Source organism: Peromyscus californicus, unplaced genomic scaffold (genome assembly GCF_007827085.1).
Source record: "Peromyscus californicus insignis strain IS unplaced genomic scaffold, ASM782708v3 Scaffold_10__1_contigs__length_136768540, whole genome shotgun sequence".
Lineage (NCBI taxonomy): Eukaryota > Metazoa > Chordata > Mammalia > Rodentia > Cricetidae > Peromyscus > Peromyscus californicus.
Genome location: NW_026294391.1, coordinates 42,944,060 through 42,962,970, shown reverse-complemented (window position 1 = coordinate 42,962,970; position 18,911 = coordinate 42,944,060). Strand labels below are relative to the sequence as shown.

General features: G+C 38.2%; 1 protein-coding gene across 15 annotated transcripts in view; it reads right to left on the bottom strand.

The window, feature by feature from the left end:
- Window positions 1–18,911, bottom strand: part of Dmd (dystrophin) — a 2,242,690-nt gene that overhangs the window by 85,131 nt on the left and 2,138,648 nt on the right. For all 15 annotated transcript variants that reach the window (XM_052732199.1, XM_052732319.1, XM_052732309.1 and 12 more), the window contains 3 exons: window positions 9,701–9,902; window positions 7,028–7,113; window positions 4,506–4,663 (listed from right to left, as the gene is read on the bottom strand). In XM_052732199.1, coding sequence (XP_052588159.1) covers window positions 4,506–4,663; window positions 7,028–7,113; window positions 9,701–9,902 — 446 coding nt within the window. The remainder of the gene's footprint in view (window positions 1–4,505; window positions 4,664–7,027; window positions 7,114–9,700; window positions 9,903–18,911) is intronic.

Genomic DNA, 18,911 nt, shown 5'->3' with positions numbered 1-18,911 from the left:
TTCATCTGAAAAAGGAAAGATGTGGAGAACCCAAAGGTTCTTTCAGGCAGTCTGTGACTCACTGCCACCATAAGATTGGCTTTACTATAGCCTGAAAGATCAATTTCTATCTCAATGGCCTTTTTTTCTACAGCATATGAAAGAGGAACAATGTAGTCAATATTAGTTGAAGCTGTATCACAAAACAGTCAAGTTTCAAAACTTTTTCATTTCTGTCCAAATGAGTCAACTTCCCACTGAATATGGTAACAGCAGTGTGCCAGTAACTTGACTTAGTATTACTGAAGATGTCACAAACATCTTCAAAAAGATGTTTCAATATCCACATGCATGTTTTCATTTTTACTAATTTGTGTGTGTGTGGGGGGGGTAGTAATAAGCATCATGGCATACATGTGGAAGTCAGAAGACAACTTTGTGGAATCAATTCCCTCCTTCCACCTTGATGTGTATTCCTAGGTTTCAACTCAGGCCGCCAGGCTTTCATGGTAAATGCATTTACTCACTTGCCCTCTGCCTTATCTTTTCAGATTGGGCCTCTCCCTGAATCTGCAGCTCACCATTTCAGCAAGGCTATCTGGGCAGCAAGATCAAGGGATCTGCCTTTCTCTCCCTCCCCCGCACTGGGATTACTGGCACATGTGGCCACACCTGGATTTTTATATGCATGCAAGGGATCCAAACAAAGAACTCCATGCTTGCAGAGTAAATACTTTATCAACTAAACTATCTCCTCAGACTCTTATTTGTTCTTTTTGAGAAGGTCTTGCTACATATCTCAGAATGGCCTCTAACTCACTATGTAGTCCAGGCTAGCCTCAAACTTATAATGATCCTTCTCTTTCAGCCTCCTATGTAATGGGATTATAGGTGTGTGCTACCATACAGGGCTTACACTTATTTTTAAACGATCAGTTTTCTTTTTAATTTAGATCTAAGGGGTGACTTTCCTTTCATCTTTTTAAGCATATGGTGGGGACATATAGAACTGAAGGAACCTTTTGAAGATCATCCAGAGCACTTGGCCCATGGAAATTTACCTCTTCCTGCCACAAGTGGACCATGAACCAGAAGTTTCCATACCTTTCTAACTGTATCAGCACAGGAAAAAGAAGTTTTCTATGTGGTAACAAGAAACAAAGGAAACAGAAGAACTACTGTTTAAAGTCAACATCTGAAGTGCCAAAAAGAGAAACAAGCACTTCACTACCTCCTCGCACTAGCAGAAATAGCAACCTTTGAGCACAAGCTTGCTGAAGGAGCAAGCTTAGCCAGTTCCCAAGGCCTTACACTTCAAACAGAGGGCAGAGGGCATTTTTCACTGCTGCTATCTTTTCCTATGGCAAACAGTGTATTTTCATGACGATTGCACAATGAAAGGCGCCTGGTTGAGGAAAAGTGATCCAGGGCCAGGCCATGGATTCTCAGGTGAACTTTCACAATGGGGCCATTCAACCTAATAGAAAATGACTACAAGTTAAGAGGCTTCCCATATCTAAATACTCTAAGCCACATCTGGGTCCACTCTACTACAAACATCTATTTCATCAATACTTGACCTAACCTCTCCCCCCCACTCCCCCCCCACCGCCCGCCAACTCCTCTGATTTGTCCCTTTTTCCTGTACAACACCTCCTATTTTCCCAGAATTCAGGACAAATGTGATGAAATATTTGTTGTTGGCCTTGAGAGCAGGCTGGAAAAAAAGTGTCAGAAAGAAAATATTTGGGAAAGAGGTAGCAGGTATAGATGAGAATCTAACCATTCCATCAGTGAGAAAGGCCCAGAAAAGCTATTTAGACACAAAACCAAAAACTTCCAAAGACTGCCAATTATAATCTCCTCAAAAGATTGTGAGAATTCAAAGAGTAAATTCATTTGAATAAAGGCAGAATTTTATGAGTAACAATAGTAATAACATTACTAATAATCATGCTAAATGCAAACAGTGAGGTATGGCTATTCTAAGGTAGCAAAAGCAATATTTCAAAGGAATGGTTATGGAACTACATTAGGAAGGACCCGAGGGCTAAAATAAAGAAGCTGAAATTTATCCAGCAGAAATTGGAAATAAATTGGAGACCTTTAATGATGGTTGTTATGTGGTAATACTTTAAAATACGTAAAAGGACATTCAGACCAAAGAAAGGCACTATAGTATGGTACTTAGGCTTCCTAGGATAAAAATGCAGTGGTGTACTCAAGCAAGGAGCAGGCTGAGAAACAAGGATTGTAATGGAAAAGGACCAAGGGAAGCACTTCGGTCATTGGTTTTCTTTCCTTTCTTCTTTTCTTTCTTTCTTTCTTTCTCTCCCTTTCTTTCTTCCTTCCTTCCTTTCTTTTTTTTCAAAATTATAAATGCTCAAAGAGGAAATCAAGAAAAAAAAAGCAAGGAGGAAATAAAAAGTCACTTATTATCACTAGGCATCTCTTGGTCAGTTTCTTCCTAATCTAACAAAAGAGGTTTCCAGGAGCTTGCTGGCTAGCACAGCGGCATTCAATCAATATGCAAGATGGACTGAGTTCAAGTGCTGACACTGAGAAGAGTGTGGCTTTTACAGAGATTGCAAGGAAGCAAGGGCGAGAGATAGAGTTCTGAAGAAGGGGCAACTAGCAAAGGCAGAAGTGGGACAGACTGGCCTCCTCGCCAGGGAAAGCAGAGCTTTAGTTCAACAGCCTCCTATTCTGACAACCAAAGCCAAGCAGAGAAGCTACAGTAGAGGGGTAACGGCTATCCAATGTGTCAGTACAGGGAGGTGACAGGGAGCCATGAGCACAGCTCTCGGCAACAGGGATAATCATACCATAGAGGTAGCTGTCAATACCTCAATAATCTGATCTTTACTTTTCACCTAAGATATAACACATAGGGACACACATGTGAACACGTGTGCATGGGTTGCACAACTTGAATTCAAAAAGTAAGTAGACTTTCACTAGAAGCAAAACAAAGATTAGTGGGAGATTTATAGCACTGTGTGTTGTTATGTAAGTGAATTAAAAAAAACCCAAACATATCTCTGTTGTGTGGCTGCTAGAATTCATTATCTGAAAGTTATTAGTATTGATATTCTAGAATAAATATTATTATAGCAACATGTACAAAGGTTTCATAATGATAGTATGTTCATGGTTTGGAGTGGTAAAAAATGCAATTATTTCCCATACTTATTTTTACAACTAGTCTGCCGACATTTTGGCAAAATAATTCAAACAATATAACCCACTCTATATTAAGTGGACTTATTTTGTGCACATTCAGTCATATTGCCAATTAACTCTTAAGTAGTTAAACTGCTTTACCATCCAAATAGTGACAGAGTTCTTCCTAGAAAGCTACCTAGACTTTCCTCCCAGTTTATGGTAAAAGACTTGAGTTTCACAAATCTTAACCATTGTGAATGAGTTTCGAATGACTGAGAAACCTCACATAAGAAAAACAGCTTGTAGCCTTTAAAAATCCATAAGAATACAGTGACTAAAGCGGTCCTGCAAATATCTTATCCCATTAATTCTGGTGGCATTACAACTAGAAAAAGTTGTTGAAGAAAAGCCATCTGTTAATATGAATCAAAAGATACAAAAAAATTTACATCCTTGAATCTGATCATCGTACTCCTGGAGAATTTATTCAAAGGATTCAACTTCAAAGAAAAGAAAATGGACTGGGGAGGATTGGATGCATGAAGACTTGAAGGAGCTCAGAACTCTAGAACCTACAGAAGTATATGTCTATGACCTCACTGCTCCAACAGGACAAGGAAAGGCAGACACAGGAGAATCCCTGAAAGTTGGTGGGCCAGCTAGCCAAGCAAATATACTGGCAAAAAGCAAGAGAACCTTTCCGAAACAAGATGGAAGGTTAGGACTGATGTTCAAGGTTGTCCTCTGTGGGCACATGCCCACATTCACACTGTGAGCACACACATACACACACATACATACATACATACACACACACACACACACACACACACACACACACGTGCACACGCACACACATATACACAGAGAGAAGGAAGAGCAAGGGAAGGAGGGAGGGAGGGAAGGAGAGAGAGAGAGAGAGAGAGAGAGAGAGAGAGAGAGAGAGAGAGAGAGAGAGAGAGAGAGAGATTTTTAAAAGAAAAGGACTAAACACATGGGGATGTTTATTATGACATTACCTACTTTACCAAAACTAGAAACAGCCTACATATATGCCATAGCAGAGTGCTCAGGCACTGAGAAGAAAGAGCAGAAAAGAAAAGACAGAGGGGGCAGTAAATGGCAGAATGAATCAGTGTGTTGAGCATGCAATAGACACCAGAAGAGTGCAAACCTTAAATCTTACTATAAGGCTATAAGGAGGGCTGTGTGTGTGTGTGTGTGTGTGTGTGTGTGTGTGTGTGTGTGTGTGTGTGTGTCTGTCTGTTTGTGTCTGTGTGTGGTGCAAGGGACGGATTGGTGGTACAAAACTTGCCAAGTCACACACACAAGAAAAAAAAAAAGAAAGGTGAGTAACTTACAAATTGGAAGCAGCTCCTGACGCTTGGCTCAATGTTACTGCCCCCAAAGGAAGCAACTTCACCCAACTGTCTTGGGATTTGAATAGAATCATGCAGAAGAAGACCCAGCCTACGCTGGTCACAAAATCCAGTTGAACTTGCCACTTGCTTGAAAAGGTCTATAAAAAGAAGAAGGGAAGCATGAAAATCAAAGCACTGGAACAAGTGGACAGAAGCAGAACCCAATGTCCAATGCAATGCAAGTACTAATTTTCAGCAATAGCCAATATTCCCACAGATGGGGATCACTGTTTTGCTTTTTATTTTTATTTAATTAAATTAATTAATTTATTTATTTTTTGTGTGTGTGGTCTAATGTAATACAGGCTGGCCTTAAACTTGCTAGTATCTAGTTGAAAATAAGTTTGAACTTATTTTCCTGATTCCAACTCCCAAGTGCTGAGATTATAGGTGTGTGGTTTTATATGATGCAAGGGACTAAACCTAGGGCTTTCTCCATGTCAGACTGGGAGGGATTATGGCTAATTTAGGCTAATCAGAACATATGTCTATAAATTAGGTTTAATCATCACTACCTACATACGGAATATAAAAATTTAAATAAACTACAGCCCTTCAAAGAAGGTGAGTTTATATGTATTATTTTTTATTTCATTTATTTATATGTGGAGTGCTGGTCACACATACTACAGCACACACGTGCAAGGCAAAGGAAAACTTGCAGGAGTCAATTCTCTCATTCCACCTTACAGATCCGGGAGATAAAACTCAGCATTAGGCAGAGTGGCAAGTGCCTTTATCTACTGAGCCATCTCGTTGGCTGTACATGTACTTTTAAAAGTTACATTTCATTGATTTATTATGTATGCATGCATTTAGAGTATGTGGAGGTCAGGGGGTAACTTACAGGAATTGGTTCTCTCCTTCTACCATACAGATCCTGAGGATGGAACTTGGGTTATCAGGCTTGGCAGCAAGTATCTTTACCCAATGAGCCATCTCATCAGCCCCTTAAATGTATTCTTAACAACTGAATTATTCAAAGTAAAAGACAATCCTTTGGTAATTATGTATATATGATATGAACTTCTACCGCAGAAATTTTAAAATCAAGAGCCATATATTTAGCCAAAAGCATGTGAGTATCAGATATTAAAAGATTTAACAAAATTAGGACTTATTAAAAGATGTAACAAAATCAGGACTTTTTACAGAGTCATAGCCCATTAAGCTTCACAGAAATTGGCATGCTTGCTTACATAGGATGCTGTGCTCATGTGTAATTAGCTCATATCATGCTATGCTATCATTGATTTTCTATGTCTGCCTTACTGTTTCTGTATTTGTTTTTGGAAAAAAGGGTTTCACTAGGTAGTAAAGGATGACCTTGAACTTATAAACATTGAGTGGAGACAGGAAGATAGGGAGAAGGCACTCCCATGTCTTTTTAAAAGACAATAAACCTAACCTACAATAAGTAATTAAAATATTCAAAAGATAAAGGCACTCAGAAATGTTGTTTTATCTGAGATCATATTAAAGGGTTAAAAAACATTGTTCACGTTTGGATGGGGGTTGTTTAGTTCTCAGGAAAGGAAAATTCACATGGAGATTATATAAAAGTGAGTGCTATAGTGTTTTGTGTATATTACAGTTTACTTTATAAAAATGGGAAGTACGACACAGCATGGCGTTGGGGAAATGCCATGTCTTTTGTCTCCTGCCTATCTTTACACCCAGCATATCTTTTCATCTATGACCAGTTCTTAGGTGAAAGCCAAGACAGGCTAGATTTGTTCAATTCCTCCTGAAAAGGCTTCTAACAAGCATTTCCGGGGGCAGGGGGGTGGACATATATAGTCCTTTATACTGAGAATGGATGGTGACTTGGTCACCCGTACTATCAGTCCTTTAACATTTTGCCTTTTATTTAGATTTATAGTCTTTTAGTAAAAAAAAAATCCCTATAACCAATCAAAAGAAAATTCTAGAGGGTGCTACTTACCTTTTAAGAAATAGCAGGCTAGCCATCCCTCAAAGAGTAAAATGTTAGTCACGTCACAGAATTGGATGTGTCAGTACAACTTGCAGTAAGATGATTATAAAATAAACAATGTGTTCTGAACACAAATGCCAGATAGTATTATTTAAGTGGGAATCCAAAGAGACACAGGAAATGCAGGGATTAAACCTTCACATTTCTTTCCCTTGACTTACACAAAGGGGTTAGGAAATCAGACTTTATCCCCTTGGAACACATGTTTTACTAAGACACAGTCAATGTAACATAAAATAATACTTGGACTGGCAAGTACTGAGCTAACCCTCAGTCTCTATTTAAATACTTGCAGTTTAATGTCTGACAGGGAACAGCACAACCCAAATTTTATGACACTTTAAAAGCAGTTCTACATCTGAAGCGACAAACCTGCTATCAAATAAGAATGGTGTATCATTTTCTATCTAGAATGAGAGTAATTAGGCAGCATCAATAAAAAACAGAGTTCATACACAAGACTTACATCTGTACTTGTCTTCCAAGTGTGCTTTACACAGAGAAATGATGCCAGTTTTAAAAGACAGGACACGGATCCTCCCTGTTCGTCCCCTATTATGAAGAATCAAACCAGAAAACAATTACTGGCACTCCAATAGAGCATAGAAGCTCCTAGATGAAGGGCAAAAAGGTTTTGGATACAGAAACTCTATAGACCACTGTTTGATTAAGGTTGTTAAGAACTTTTCTGAATTCATTATTTGCCTCATGACCTAGAATGCAATGGGAAAGTTTTATGAACCAAATTAATGAATATTTAGCCAATTCCCAACTCTTAAAAGTGCTTACTTGAATTGTCAGAGTAGCTCTACATAAAATAAGGATAAAATACCTTTCCTCTCATGTACAGGGAGGCATCTTGGTTGAGTAAGAGGAAAAATTATCACTGTGTACTTAGCAGTTATGGTTACTAAAGCAAATTGTCAATTTTGATTGTTGAAGCCAAAAACAATTTCTAGCAACTAACTCTTCTCTGTTCAGTACTTCCAGAATTTCATCAAATCACTGCTTACTAGGAAGATGAGTCACACAAAATATAAAATATGAATATTTATATCCAATGAAACCATGGCATACACTATCAGAAAGCATTCACATGCATGCTCTATAAGATATACTTATCATGACGGTTGGTGGTGGCACACGCCTTTAATCCCAGCACTCAAGAGGCAGAGGCAGGCGGATCTCTGTGAGTTCGAGGCCAGCCTGGGCTACAGAGTGAGTTCCAGGACAGGCTCCAAAGCTACACAGAGAAACCCTGCCTCAGAAAAAAAAAGAGAAAAAAAAAGATATATTTATCAAGTAGCCTACTCCTACATGAACATTCTAATATGGTTATGTTTTGTTATATTAGAAAGTGAAATAAAGCATTCCACACAAAAATGCATCAACACAAAAATTTAACTATGGAATTTAACTAAAAAGGAAAAAATGGAATGAACAGATTTCCATTTTGTAGCAAATGTTTTTCAACAAATTTTTAGCTTTTTGTTTGATTTTGGAAAGTAAAGTAATTGTATCTAAGATTTTGGTATGTTTGTTGGTCAATGTGCTCAATTTTCAATTAGTACAACTTACTAGATCTCTCTCTCTCTCTCTCTCTCTCTCTCTTTTTTTTTTTTTTTTGGTTTTTCGAGACAGGGTTTCTCTGTGCAGCTTTGTGCCTTTTCCTGGAACTCACTTGGTAGCCCAGGCTGGCCTCGAACTCACAGAGATCCGCCTGGCTCTGCCTCCTGAGTGCTGGGATTAAAGGCGTGTGCCACCACCGCCCGACACTAGATCTCTTATTTAAAGAAAAATATTAGACTCAAATGCTTTAATAAAATTCCTGTCACTGCAAAAGATTACCTGTTTTCCTATTAGGAAAAAGCACATCAAAGTTGACAGGTAAACTTTATATAGCAATTTAAGTCTTTAAGGAGTTAAAATTATCTTGAAATAACTTTCAGGTAGGTTATTCACATATAACAATGAAAGTTCACATCTCATCTACAAAGAAAATGATGCCAACAAAAATAATATCAGGTAAGACCTGAATATAAACCAAGATCAAAACAAATGTAAATGTAATCCACAATTAAAATCTCATATGTTCAAGAACAAAGTTGATAAGTATATGCATTTTATAGTCAGATGGTGCTGAAACTTAAAAAATTAATACCTTACCATAATAACAAGGAAAACAGTGTATACACATATCAAAAGGAGGTGATAGAAGCATATAACAGAGGCAGAAGGAAAAGTATTTGATATGCAAGTCCTTTAAGAAATCCTTCCAAGATTTCCAAATGGGAGATATGTACTAGTTGATATGTGAAATAAGGTGTGTAATAATTCTGAGGCCTAAGAGGAATTCGGTGAAAAATCAAGACCAATTCCTCTGCTTCCTTCCTCAATTGTGTTCATTAAGCTGAAAACAAAAATGAGAACTGGAGCTATGTCCTGTGTACAATCCAAAGGAAATAAATGACTGCTCTCTAACTAACAGAGGTTGATGAATGGAAGTGCCATAGAGTAGCTCTGTAAAACATTATTAAAACACAAAACAACAACAACAACAACACACTTGCTTGGTTTCAGGAGCTCAGTTTGCTGTATCTGAGCTTATTTTCATTTTGTGTGACTCGTCTACTCACAGTCTCTGTAACTGTCCTGCATATCTGCTACCATTCTGATCTGATGACAGGTGTGCCATCATCTCCAGGAGCACTGCTATGCCTGCCCACTCCAAAGTGGAAGAACTCCAAAACACAGGTGAGAGAGGGAAAGAGCCACAGCTACATGATAACTCATTCTATTTGAAAAAGGACTTATCTCGGGTTATGGCTGGATTTGGATCTGAGAGCAGTCTGCATTCCATCTCTTTTTATTCTCTCTGAGAGACTCTCACTAGTAGCACTGGTTGCCCTGAAACTTACACTATGTAGACCAGGCTAGCCTCAAACTCCCCAAAAGCTGCCCGCCTCTGTCTCTGGGATTAAGGGCTGCATTGCACTTCTTACTGCTACCTTATCAAATATGTTTCAAGTCATATGCAGAAAAGATTTATATTGGGGAGAAGACATCCATAGCTGGGACACTATTATAATGGCAATGTTGTCATCACTGTGTAAGCTAGGTCCCCTCTTGCCATACATACGTATCATAAACATTGAGAAGCCAGTTGAGACACATATCCACACAGAGAGGGACGTTGACCAAGTTGTTGTGCTCTTGCTCCAAACGATCATAAATAGTAGTCAAACAGTTAATGATCTGCAGGATATCCATGGGCTGGTCATTTGCCTTGAGGTTGTGCTGGTCCAAGGCATCACATGCAGCCGACAGGCTCAAGAGATCCACTAGAAAAACACACAAAAACCCAAATGACCCAAAACATAAAATTTCTTTTTAATCCTTTTCCTTTGAGAATGCTGGTTGAGTTAATTCCTACCTTTTAGTAAACACCAAACCCAAATTCCACACTGTTTTAAAGGTATTCTGTTTTCATCCCTCAACTTTTAAGTTGATCCGGTTTTACCAGGACTCACAATTTGAAGTTGTTTTCAGATCTCCCTGGCATTGGATGAATATACAAATATACACAGTTCCCTTCCCTGGAATCAGAGCATATCTGAGAGGGAGCAGTCTTCTAAGTCAATAGTCATTTCTATCCGAGTAGGAAAAAAAGTGTTGCAGTAGAGACTTTGAAAGAGACACAATGGTCCTTTCTCATATTAGAGACCAGTTAGATGAATCTACATGGTTAGGCTAGTGTAAACTCAATTTCTGGCTGTGCATTTATAATCAGTAAGCATTTATCGCTTAAAATAGACACTTCAGCTCTCTTTGTTACCTTAACACCAGGTAAAAAAAAATAAATAACCCACTTCACTAACATTTTCTGTAGGCAAACAGCATGATCTATCCAGCCTTCAAGCCTAAGGCTAATTTATTTCTCCCTTTCACCTTTAAATTGCATTTTACAATATATTTTTGACACTTATAAGAACTTGTAAGGCTAGGGGAGATTCCCTTGGTCTGAAATAGTATTTAATTGTATGCCAAAAGAAAAAATGAACAAAAGTGAACTTCCATCAGCAAATCACTAGCTTTATTCCCAAGTGTCATGAAAAGAAGCTTTTCTCCAAAGCCAATTTATTAGCCAAATTGAAAATGCAACACTGGTATTGTTTTTAACCACCTAAGCTATGCTCAGAATTGTCAGTCCTTTGAGACAAAGAATCAATGATAATTAAGTGCCTCTCTCACACACCTAAGGGGAAGAGGCACTGCAATTATAAATATAGCTTCAAATGAAATGCACATAAGCAATTTCATTCGGTAAACAGTTTTTCCAATAATAAAAGGAATGAAAACTTAAGGCTATAATGCATTTTACTAGTTACTGGTGGAAGGTTCAAATTAAATATTAAAAAAATACTGGTTAATGCCCATGTATCAGCATACTGTCTCTCTTGAAAAAGGAAAATAGGATATTCTGTGAAGTTTCCCTAGAAACATGAAGATCTGATGGCAGAGGCAAGAGATAAGTTTCATTATTTTTCATTCCCATGGGGAAAACTCTGTGCTCCTATCCCATGGACCAGTTCCCTAAAATATCCTGGACTAACATCCCTCTTACTCCTTTACATATTTTATTTTGCTAAGGATAGAATTCATGATCTCACACATCTCTTACCACACACAGCCTCTTTTGCTTTAAGATACAACCATGTTCTGCTTAATGTTAAGGATGATTTTTCAGAAAAACATCAGTAGGTGATTTAATCATTGAGTGAACATCACAGAGTATAGCTACACAAGTTAAAAAGTCGACTACATTATTAGCCTGCATAATGTTATGGGATTACTGTCAGTGACTGTCCCAAGCATCCTTATACAATGCTCCACTGTACTCTAAAAAGAAAGAAATGATCTTTTTAAATGAAATCTGAGATTGTGCAAACTCGGAAGTAGGAAACTGGCAGACGGCAAGAATTATTTGAGAGTCAGGTGGGCAAAAGAATGAAGAATAAAAAACTGACAATGCGAAGAGGCAGGAGGCTATACGGAAAGGGAGGCTAAGTGGGGGCTACCTGGGAGGCACAAGGGAGGTACAGAGACATAGTACTAAGATTTTCATCCGCTTTTTTGTCTGCTTGACTTCCTGAGAGCACAACTGAAGTGCAGCTCATGGAAACCTTCCAAAATGTAGCATGGCAGCTTTGTTATTGGAAGGGTGGAGTAGATTTCTTCCATATATCAAAATTCATAACATATTTCTTTATATATTGAAGAAATGCCATGGGTCCTATGAAGTGTTTCTATTTTCTTTTTTTGTTACTATATACTTTAATTATTATAAATATTTTGCTTTTGATTTGAGGATATAAGAACAGTGAGAATTTTTACATTCAGTTTTCATGAAGTGTCTAATGAACTCATGTGATGGTAACAAAGAGTGAATTTCATGTTATTGGACCTAATCTTGATACAGGTGACTAGATAGACAACACACACAACAGAAACTTTAGAGTATAAATAGCTCCAGAGGGGAATGAGGCAATTGCTCTGAAAAAAAAAAAAAAAAAAACAGAAGCAGAAGATGACACAGGACAGAAATACTGTGTAGTGTTCTTGGCTAAAACTGGATGCGGTGTGGTTAAATACAACATCAATCAATCACAGAAAATGGGAGTCCACAATTCCCCAAACAAACATATCAAACCGAAAAGCAGAATTTTGTTTTCATGGAACAATATTTAAAACCTTCTACTTAAGCAGACACAGGTGATGCAACAGATCAGCAAAAAGGTGAGGAAAGAGATATGGGCAACTGAAATCTCTCTCTCTCTCTTTCTCTCTGTCTCTCTGTCTCTCTGTCTCTCTCTCTCTCTCTCTCTCTCTGTCTGTCTTTGTCTCTCTGTCTCTGTCTCTCATACACACACACACACACACACACACACACACACACACACACACATACACACACACACTCAATGTTCAAACCAAGCCTATTAAAGAATACACAGAGGTTATTTTGGTGAAACTTCAAACAAAATGATGAGCTTTTCTGCAAACCTCAGTAAACAACCAGCAGATGGTTTTGTGAAGCTCTTCTTTTTCTTGAAGCTAACAATTTCCATTATATGACTCTATACTATGATTTTAAATAAATGTATACATGCACACATGTGCGTGTGCTCTCATGCTTGTACATGTGCGAGCACTTGCTGCTCTTGAAGAGGTTTGGTTCCTAGCACCCACATAGATGGTAACTCACAACTATCACAACTTCAGGGATCCGATGTCCTCTTCTCATCTCCAAGGGCACCAGGCACCCATGTGGTGCACATATATACACACAGGTAAAATGTTCATGCACATAAAATAAAATAAATAAATATTGTTAAAATGTTTTCTTTCAAAAACGCTTTAAAGATTTTTTTTTAGAGATTATTTTTAATTATGTGTATGTGTATGGGTATATGTGTGGGTATGTGCATGTGAATGCAGATGGCCAAAGAAGCCAGGAGTTAGAGTTACATGTGGTTGTCCCAATATGGATGCTGGAACGTAGGTCCTCTATAAGAACAGTATGTGCTCGTAACCATTAAGCCATCTTTCCAGCCTCTTCCAAAAATACTTTAATGGAAGAAGAAGCTATAGCTTCGATGTCATTAAAGAATAGTACCACATGATGGTGTGTTCTTCATGCCTGAATGGATAGAAAGAGGAGAGAAATGGCTCCTTTCCAGTGTCATATCTGCCATGCAGAAGAGGATCTGGTTAAGCCTAGTCATCCTTTCTAGGTTCAAACATCAATTCCATCGGTTACATCCTGTCATTGGCCAGAGGGGTCCTGTAGCACCAATTGTTAAAAGGTCTTATTAATAAAAACAAACCTGGAGCCAGGTACTGTGGTGAACACTAAAAGATCAGAGAGACAGAACAAGCCACAGCTAACCTCACCTAGCCAACTTCTCAGCTGATCCTGTTTCCTCAAACTGGAAGCCTCTCAGTCCTCTACTGGAATGAATCTCAGCTTAACTGCTTCTAAAAGCCTAAAAGCTTAACCAGGCTCGAGTTCCTGGTCCTCACGCCTTATATACCTTTCTGCTTCCTGCCATCACTTCCTGGGATTAAAGGCATGTGTCACCATGCCTGGCTGTTTCCAGTGTGGCTTTGAACTCGCAGAGATCTGGATGGATCTCTGCCTCCAGAATGCTAGGATTAAAAGTGTGTGTGCCACCATTTTCTGGCCTCTATATCTAGTGGCTGTTTTGTTCTCTGACCCCAGATAAGTTTATTAGTGTTCACAATATATTGGGGAACACAATATCACCACAGGGTCCCATAGATCTCCTTCCCCCAAACATCACAAACTATCTTTATAATCTAATGGTAAAGCCCTATTGTTGAAGACAGAACTTTCTTATGTCATAAAATATACATATCAGGAGTGAAAATGTTTACAAGATTCATAACCCTTTCTTAACTAAAATATTACTAAGGTGTTATTTAGGAATAAAAATAGAGAATAAAATGTTGATGCTGGTTGGCAAGCTACTCTTAGCTTGTGGTAAGTATAAGTAGCACAGGCTTAGGATTAAATTACGGATGAAAATGTAACTTTCTAGTAGAGTTTGGAATAAGAACTCAAATCAAAGAAGTTAACAAAATGAATTGGCATGGATCTGAGTGCTGATATTACAGTTGATGAAAATTGTAATTCTTTAGCTGGATTAGCAAAGGCTAAAGGGAGACCAGAACTTCCTTCCATTGAGTTTCACTTTCTCTGACCTGTGGGTGGAGCTGAAAACAAAGGAATCTGAGCAACTATTACCTCTGACAAATGGGCTACACCCATGGGACCAAATTACAATTAAAAAGATAATTCAAGGAAGGGACTTACAGGTACCTGTTCCCTCTATCATAGTTTTCTTTTTTGATGGATGCCAGATTTAGTAGTTCCTACACTGATCTACAATACAGAGTTGCAATCACTGACAATATTGCTATGATAGCTACTTTTTGTCAATTTAACACAAGATATGGTCATCTAGGAAGAGGGAACCTCAATTGAGAAAATGCCTCCATCAAATTAGCCTGTCGGCAACCCTGTGGTCAATTTTCTTGATTAATGATTGATGTGGCAGAACTCAGCACCCTGTGGGCAGTGCCATTCTTGGGCAAGTGGTCCTGGGTTGTATAAAAAAAAGCAAACTGGGCAAGGCATGGAGAACAAGAGAGTAAATAGAGTTCAGACCTTGCACTATTACCAGGTCAAGAAACTATGGCTAAGTAGGACATAGGCTCTGGGATAGAACCTACTACCATTATGGTGTTAAACTAACATATTATTTAACTAAATCCTATAGATCAATGCATCTTTCACTCCTCATCTGAAAGGTTTCTGTAGATGGTGATTAACATAGAGACCCACAAATGGCCAGAGTGCAGAGAATCAGAGACTACACAATGCTCAGTCCTAAAGGCTATAAGAGTGTGTGCGTGTGTGTGTGTGTATGTGTGTGTGTGTGTGTGTGTGTGTGTGTGTGTGTGTGTGTGTGTGTGTGTGTATCACTCCTACCAAGTCTTAGGGATCACTGCAGAAGAGGGTACAGAAAGATTATCAAGAGCCAAAGGCAATGTATGGCTACTAGGCAACGTTCTGGGGCACAACAGGGCAGCTGCACATATGAATTCAAACATTGTGACTGCATGCCCAAAACCTGTGCAAGCTCAACCCAGATCCAATCCCAGCATGGAGAGGAGAATTAGGTACACAATCGCATGCTTAGCTATGGAATCAATGGCCATGATTAGCTGCTGGGAGAGGAAGAGACCGTTTTCTCTTAGTGTAGCCCTTAGAAATTGACCATAGTCCAATGGAAGACCACACATTTAAGAATATTTGGGCAGTACAAATTGTGCTTGAAGAGTTTAAAAAAAAAAACAACAAAAAAAAAACAAAAGCAAGGAAAGAAGAAGGAAAGAAGGAAGGAAGGAAGGAAGAAAAACAAAGAAACGAAGAAAAATAAAACAACAAAGCACACAACACACAATGTTGTGTGGGTAAAAAAATGAATGGGTAGACCTGGGAACAAGTGAGGAAGGGGAGTAAATATGTTCAAAACAAGTAGAGAACCCAAAACTCTGAAAGAAATGATTTTTTAGAGACTCATAAAAAATGGGAGCTGGACTAGGAATACCTGGCCAGCTACAGTTTACTCTTAAATAGTAAAGGTTAAGTGAGGAAAACAATGTTCTAGTCCTAGTGTAAGAACAATACTTTGAGGGTATCCAATTCCAGAAGGAAGGACAAATATGGAAAGGTGCCTAGAATAATGGGCAAATAAAACCAGTGATTACTGGCAATGGTGTCTACAAAGGGCTCTTTGATCTTACAAGGACTGAGACCAACCACCTCTTTCTTTGTTGTGCAACTCCTGGACATCAGAGAGACCACAATACTTTCCATGGAAGATAGATGGGTGTTATCACAGAACCACTTTCTCTTAAATGTCACATACATTTAAAAGCACTGTTTGCCATGTCTTCAAGATATTTTTAATTCTGATATAACAGAGATATGTCCTCTAACCTACATGAAAAGTAATGTGCGTGTGTATATGTATAAAGTAGATAGGAGGTGTAAATAATTCGCCTGGTTCTTGGGAGCCCTTGTTGTGAGTCAGCATCTGACTGAGGATCTACATCTTGCTTTTAAATGCTATTTGTCTTGTAGTTTTCTCTAGCAATAAACTGCAGATATGTAAGCCATGTTATTGTGGCTCCTGTGAGTCTTCTTTATCGACCTAACCCTGCCTAATACCATCTTTAGCCACCTTAAGAGCTTTAGAAGGTAAGGTCCATTTACCTGGACGAAAGCACATTTTCCACTTTGTCTTAGTAAAGGCAAATCCAGAAGTTTAAGCTTTATTCAGACAACTCTATACTGTACCACATGATTATAATTTAGAATTATGTTTCTGAACAGTGGCAAATTATTCTCAACTTCTTGTTGCATGGAAAATATTTGTCACATTTATCAACTGTCATATATTTAGCCCTGTGGTTTGGGCTTTCTCCAATACCCTACACACTAATAAACTAAATATATTTGCTTTGTTAAGTACATTTTTACTTCTGCTCTTGAAAGTTGGTTATCCTTTTAATTATAGGAGATACACATTTGTCGTCAAAACCATGGAAGAAGAAAGGAAAAGCTACATTATCTTCTTCATACTTTCAGCAGGCTATCAACCATATGAACCAGCTTAAAAATCCTTCTAACCAAGATTTTCAATTTGTCTCTGCTGTTCTATCAATGTTAAATTTTATTTACACTGCACAGAAAAAGCACCTATAGACTCATGCAACATAAAATTGATTATAAACTGGGGGCATTGTAAGCCAATGGTGATACTCATAACTTAAGTAGCATATTCTCTATGGTAGATAAAATGTTATTTGGTTTCCTGTAATATTGAACCTTGATAGGGAAGGTTTTTTTTTTTATAAAAAAGATCAATTGCTTAATAGAGGTGGCTAAGTATGTTTTCTAAGGGATCTGAAATTCAATCTCCTCACTGGCATCAAGGAATCACTGAGATAACATCACTAATTTCTGTTAATGTAAGACACAGTAGAAGCAGACATTGATAGGAAAAACTAGCCAGGGCAAGTTTCATTTGCTTAGACCATGGACAATAGCTCTTTATCAGGCTTTTGCAGGCATAGAAATAAAAAAGGAGCTGGAAGATAAACCTAAGCAAATACAAAATTTAGAGGAAGTTCTTAAATCACCTATTGAAAACGCACTAAGGAATTGGACCACACATGTTTTTCAAAAGTAAATGGATTGCCAAAACTTTTCACTCTGTTCTCACTGCACATGGGGCCATAGTCTGCATGGTATTATCCACGCATTCTTAAGAATTCAGTACCTAATTTAGATAAATACACTCTAATTTTGCGATCCTTGATTTTTTTTTCAAATCAGAGTGAAGATCTGAAAAGAAATGCTGAGAATTTCAAATCTGCTTAAAAGTGAAAATTCAACCAAATCATCTTACATTCAGAGTTTAAGTTTATTACAAGGTTATCACCTTAAATGGCTAACATATTTTTTACAATATCCAACTCCTCCATTTTCCCAATGTTTACCAAAATTTTGACATACATTGAAATGACAGACAATGAATCAAACTCTTTCACCATAAAAACTGAATAATGTTCAAGTTGGTCCCAGGCAGTTATGGAAAGGGATAATAGTCATAAGACATTAGAGACATTTCTACCTAGTCTATTTCTGAGTTTTGTCATAGTATAACCTGGAACAGCTGGTTACCTCTTTTGAACTTTTGGGATCTTACAGGACTATTCTATAGCACTTTATAATAACCAGTTCATAATTCTCCTTTTTATCAAAGGCAAACAGTACCTCTGGGATAGGGCAGGGTCAAGAGAAGAAAAAAAGACAGAAGACTTTCTCTATTCAGCCCCTTGACTCCACCCCACCCCAAACTCCTTTGTGCCTGCTATGATTCATTAAACAGGTCCCCAAGGAAATCCTAGGCATGGGGAGCCTTTTATTACCTACTTAAACTTGGCAGCTCTACACCTGAATATGATAACTTTGGGCTATAAGCTCCTAAGGCCATGGAATCTTCCACTGGCTTTCATCCATGTATTAATTCTACAAAAACAGAAAGCTCTATTCTCTGCTCAGTTCTGTGTTAATCATTGGGAATATCAATATGAAAAGAAGAAGAACCTACTTGATCTTTCCCAATAATTTCACTTCTAGGACACTTCCGTCTGTATGTGACAACCTCATACCAGTAGTTCCTTGACTATAGTACCACCCACTTCTGAAGACCTCTGGGCGTGCCCAAAGAACCTTGGTGGCCAAGGATTATAGTCATTCAGTGCTTCTCAGTTCTGTCCTCAATTTTGAGTGATTTGGGTATTAGCATGGATGACCCATACATAAGTCTAGCTTTTCTATATCTTAACTTTCTATTCTACCTCCATAAAAATTCACACTTAATTCACCTTGTCACTTACTTAAATGGCTGCTTTGGAAATAGTGCTCAGCAATATCTCCTTCTTGAATACAACTTCATGGCTTTCAGTTCCTTCACAAACTCCTCCTATCTTACTTTGCCTCTTGATCCCTCCACCTCCTAACTGCCAAATTCTACTTCAATTTGTAGCTTCCCCTACCCAGCAGAGCCCTGGAATACAGTATTCTAACCACCCTTTTAGCCAAGTCATCACAACCCTCACCTGGGTGCCATCTGCCTATTCTAGGACAGCAGTGTGCTGCTTCTGACTGCTAGCTACTACTAGGGAAATAC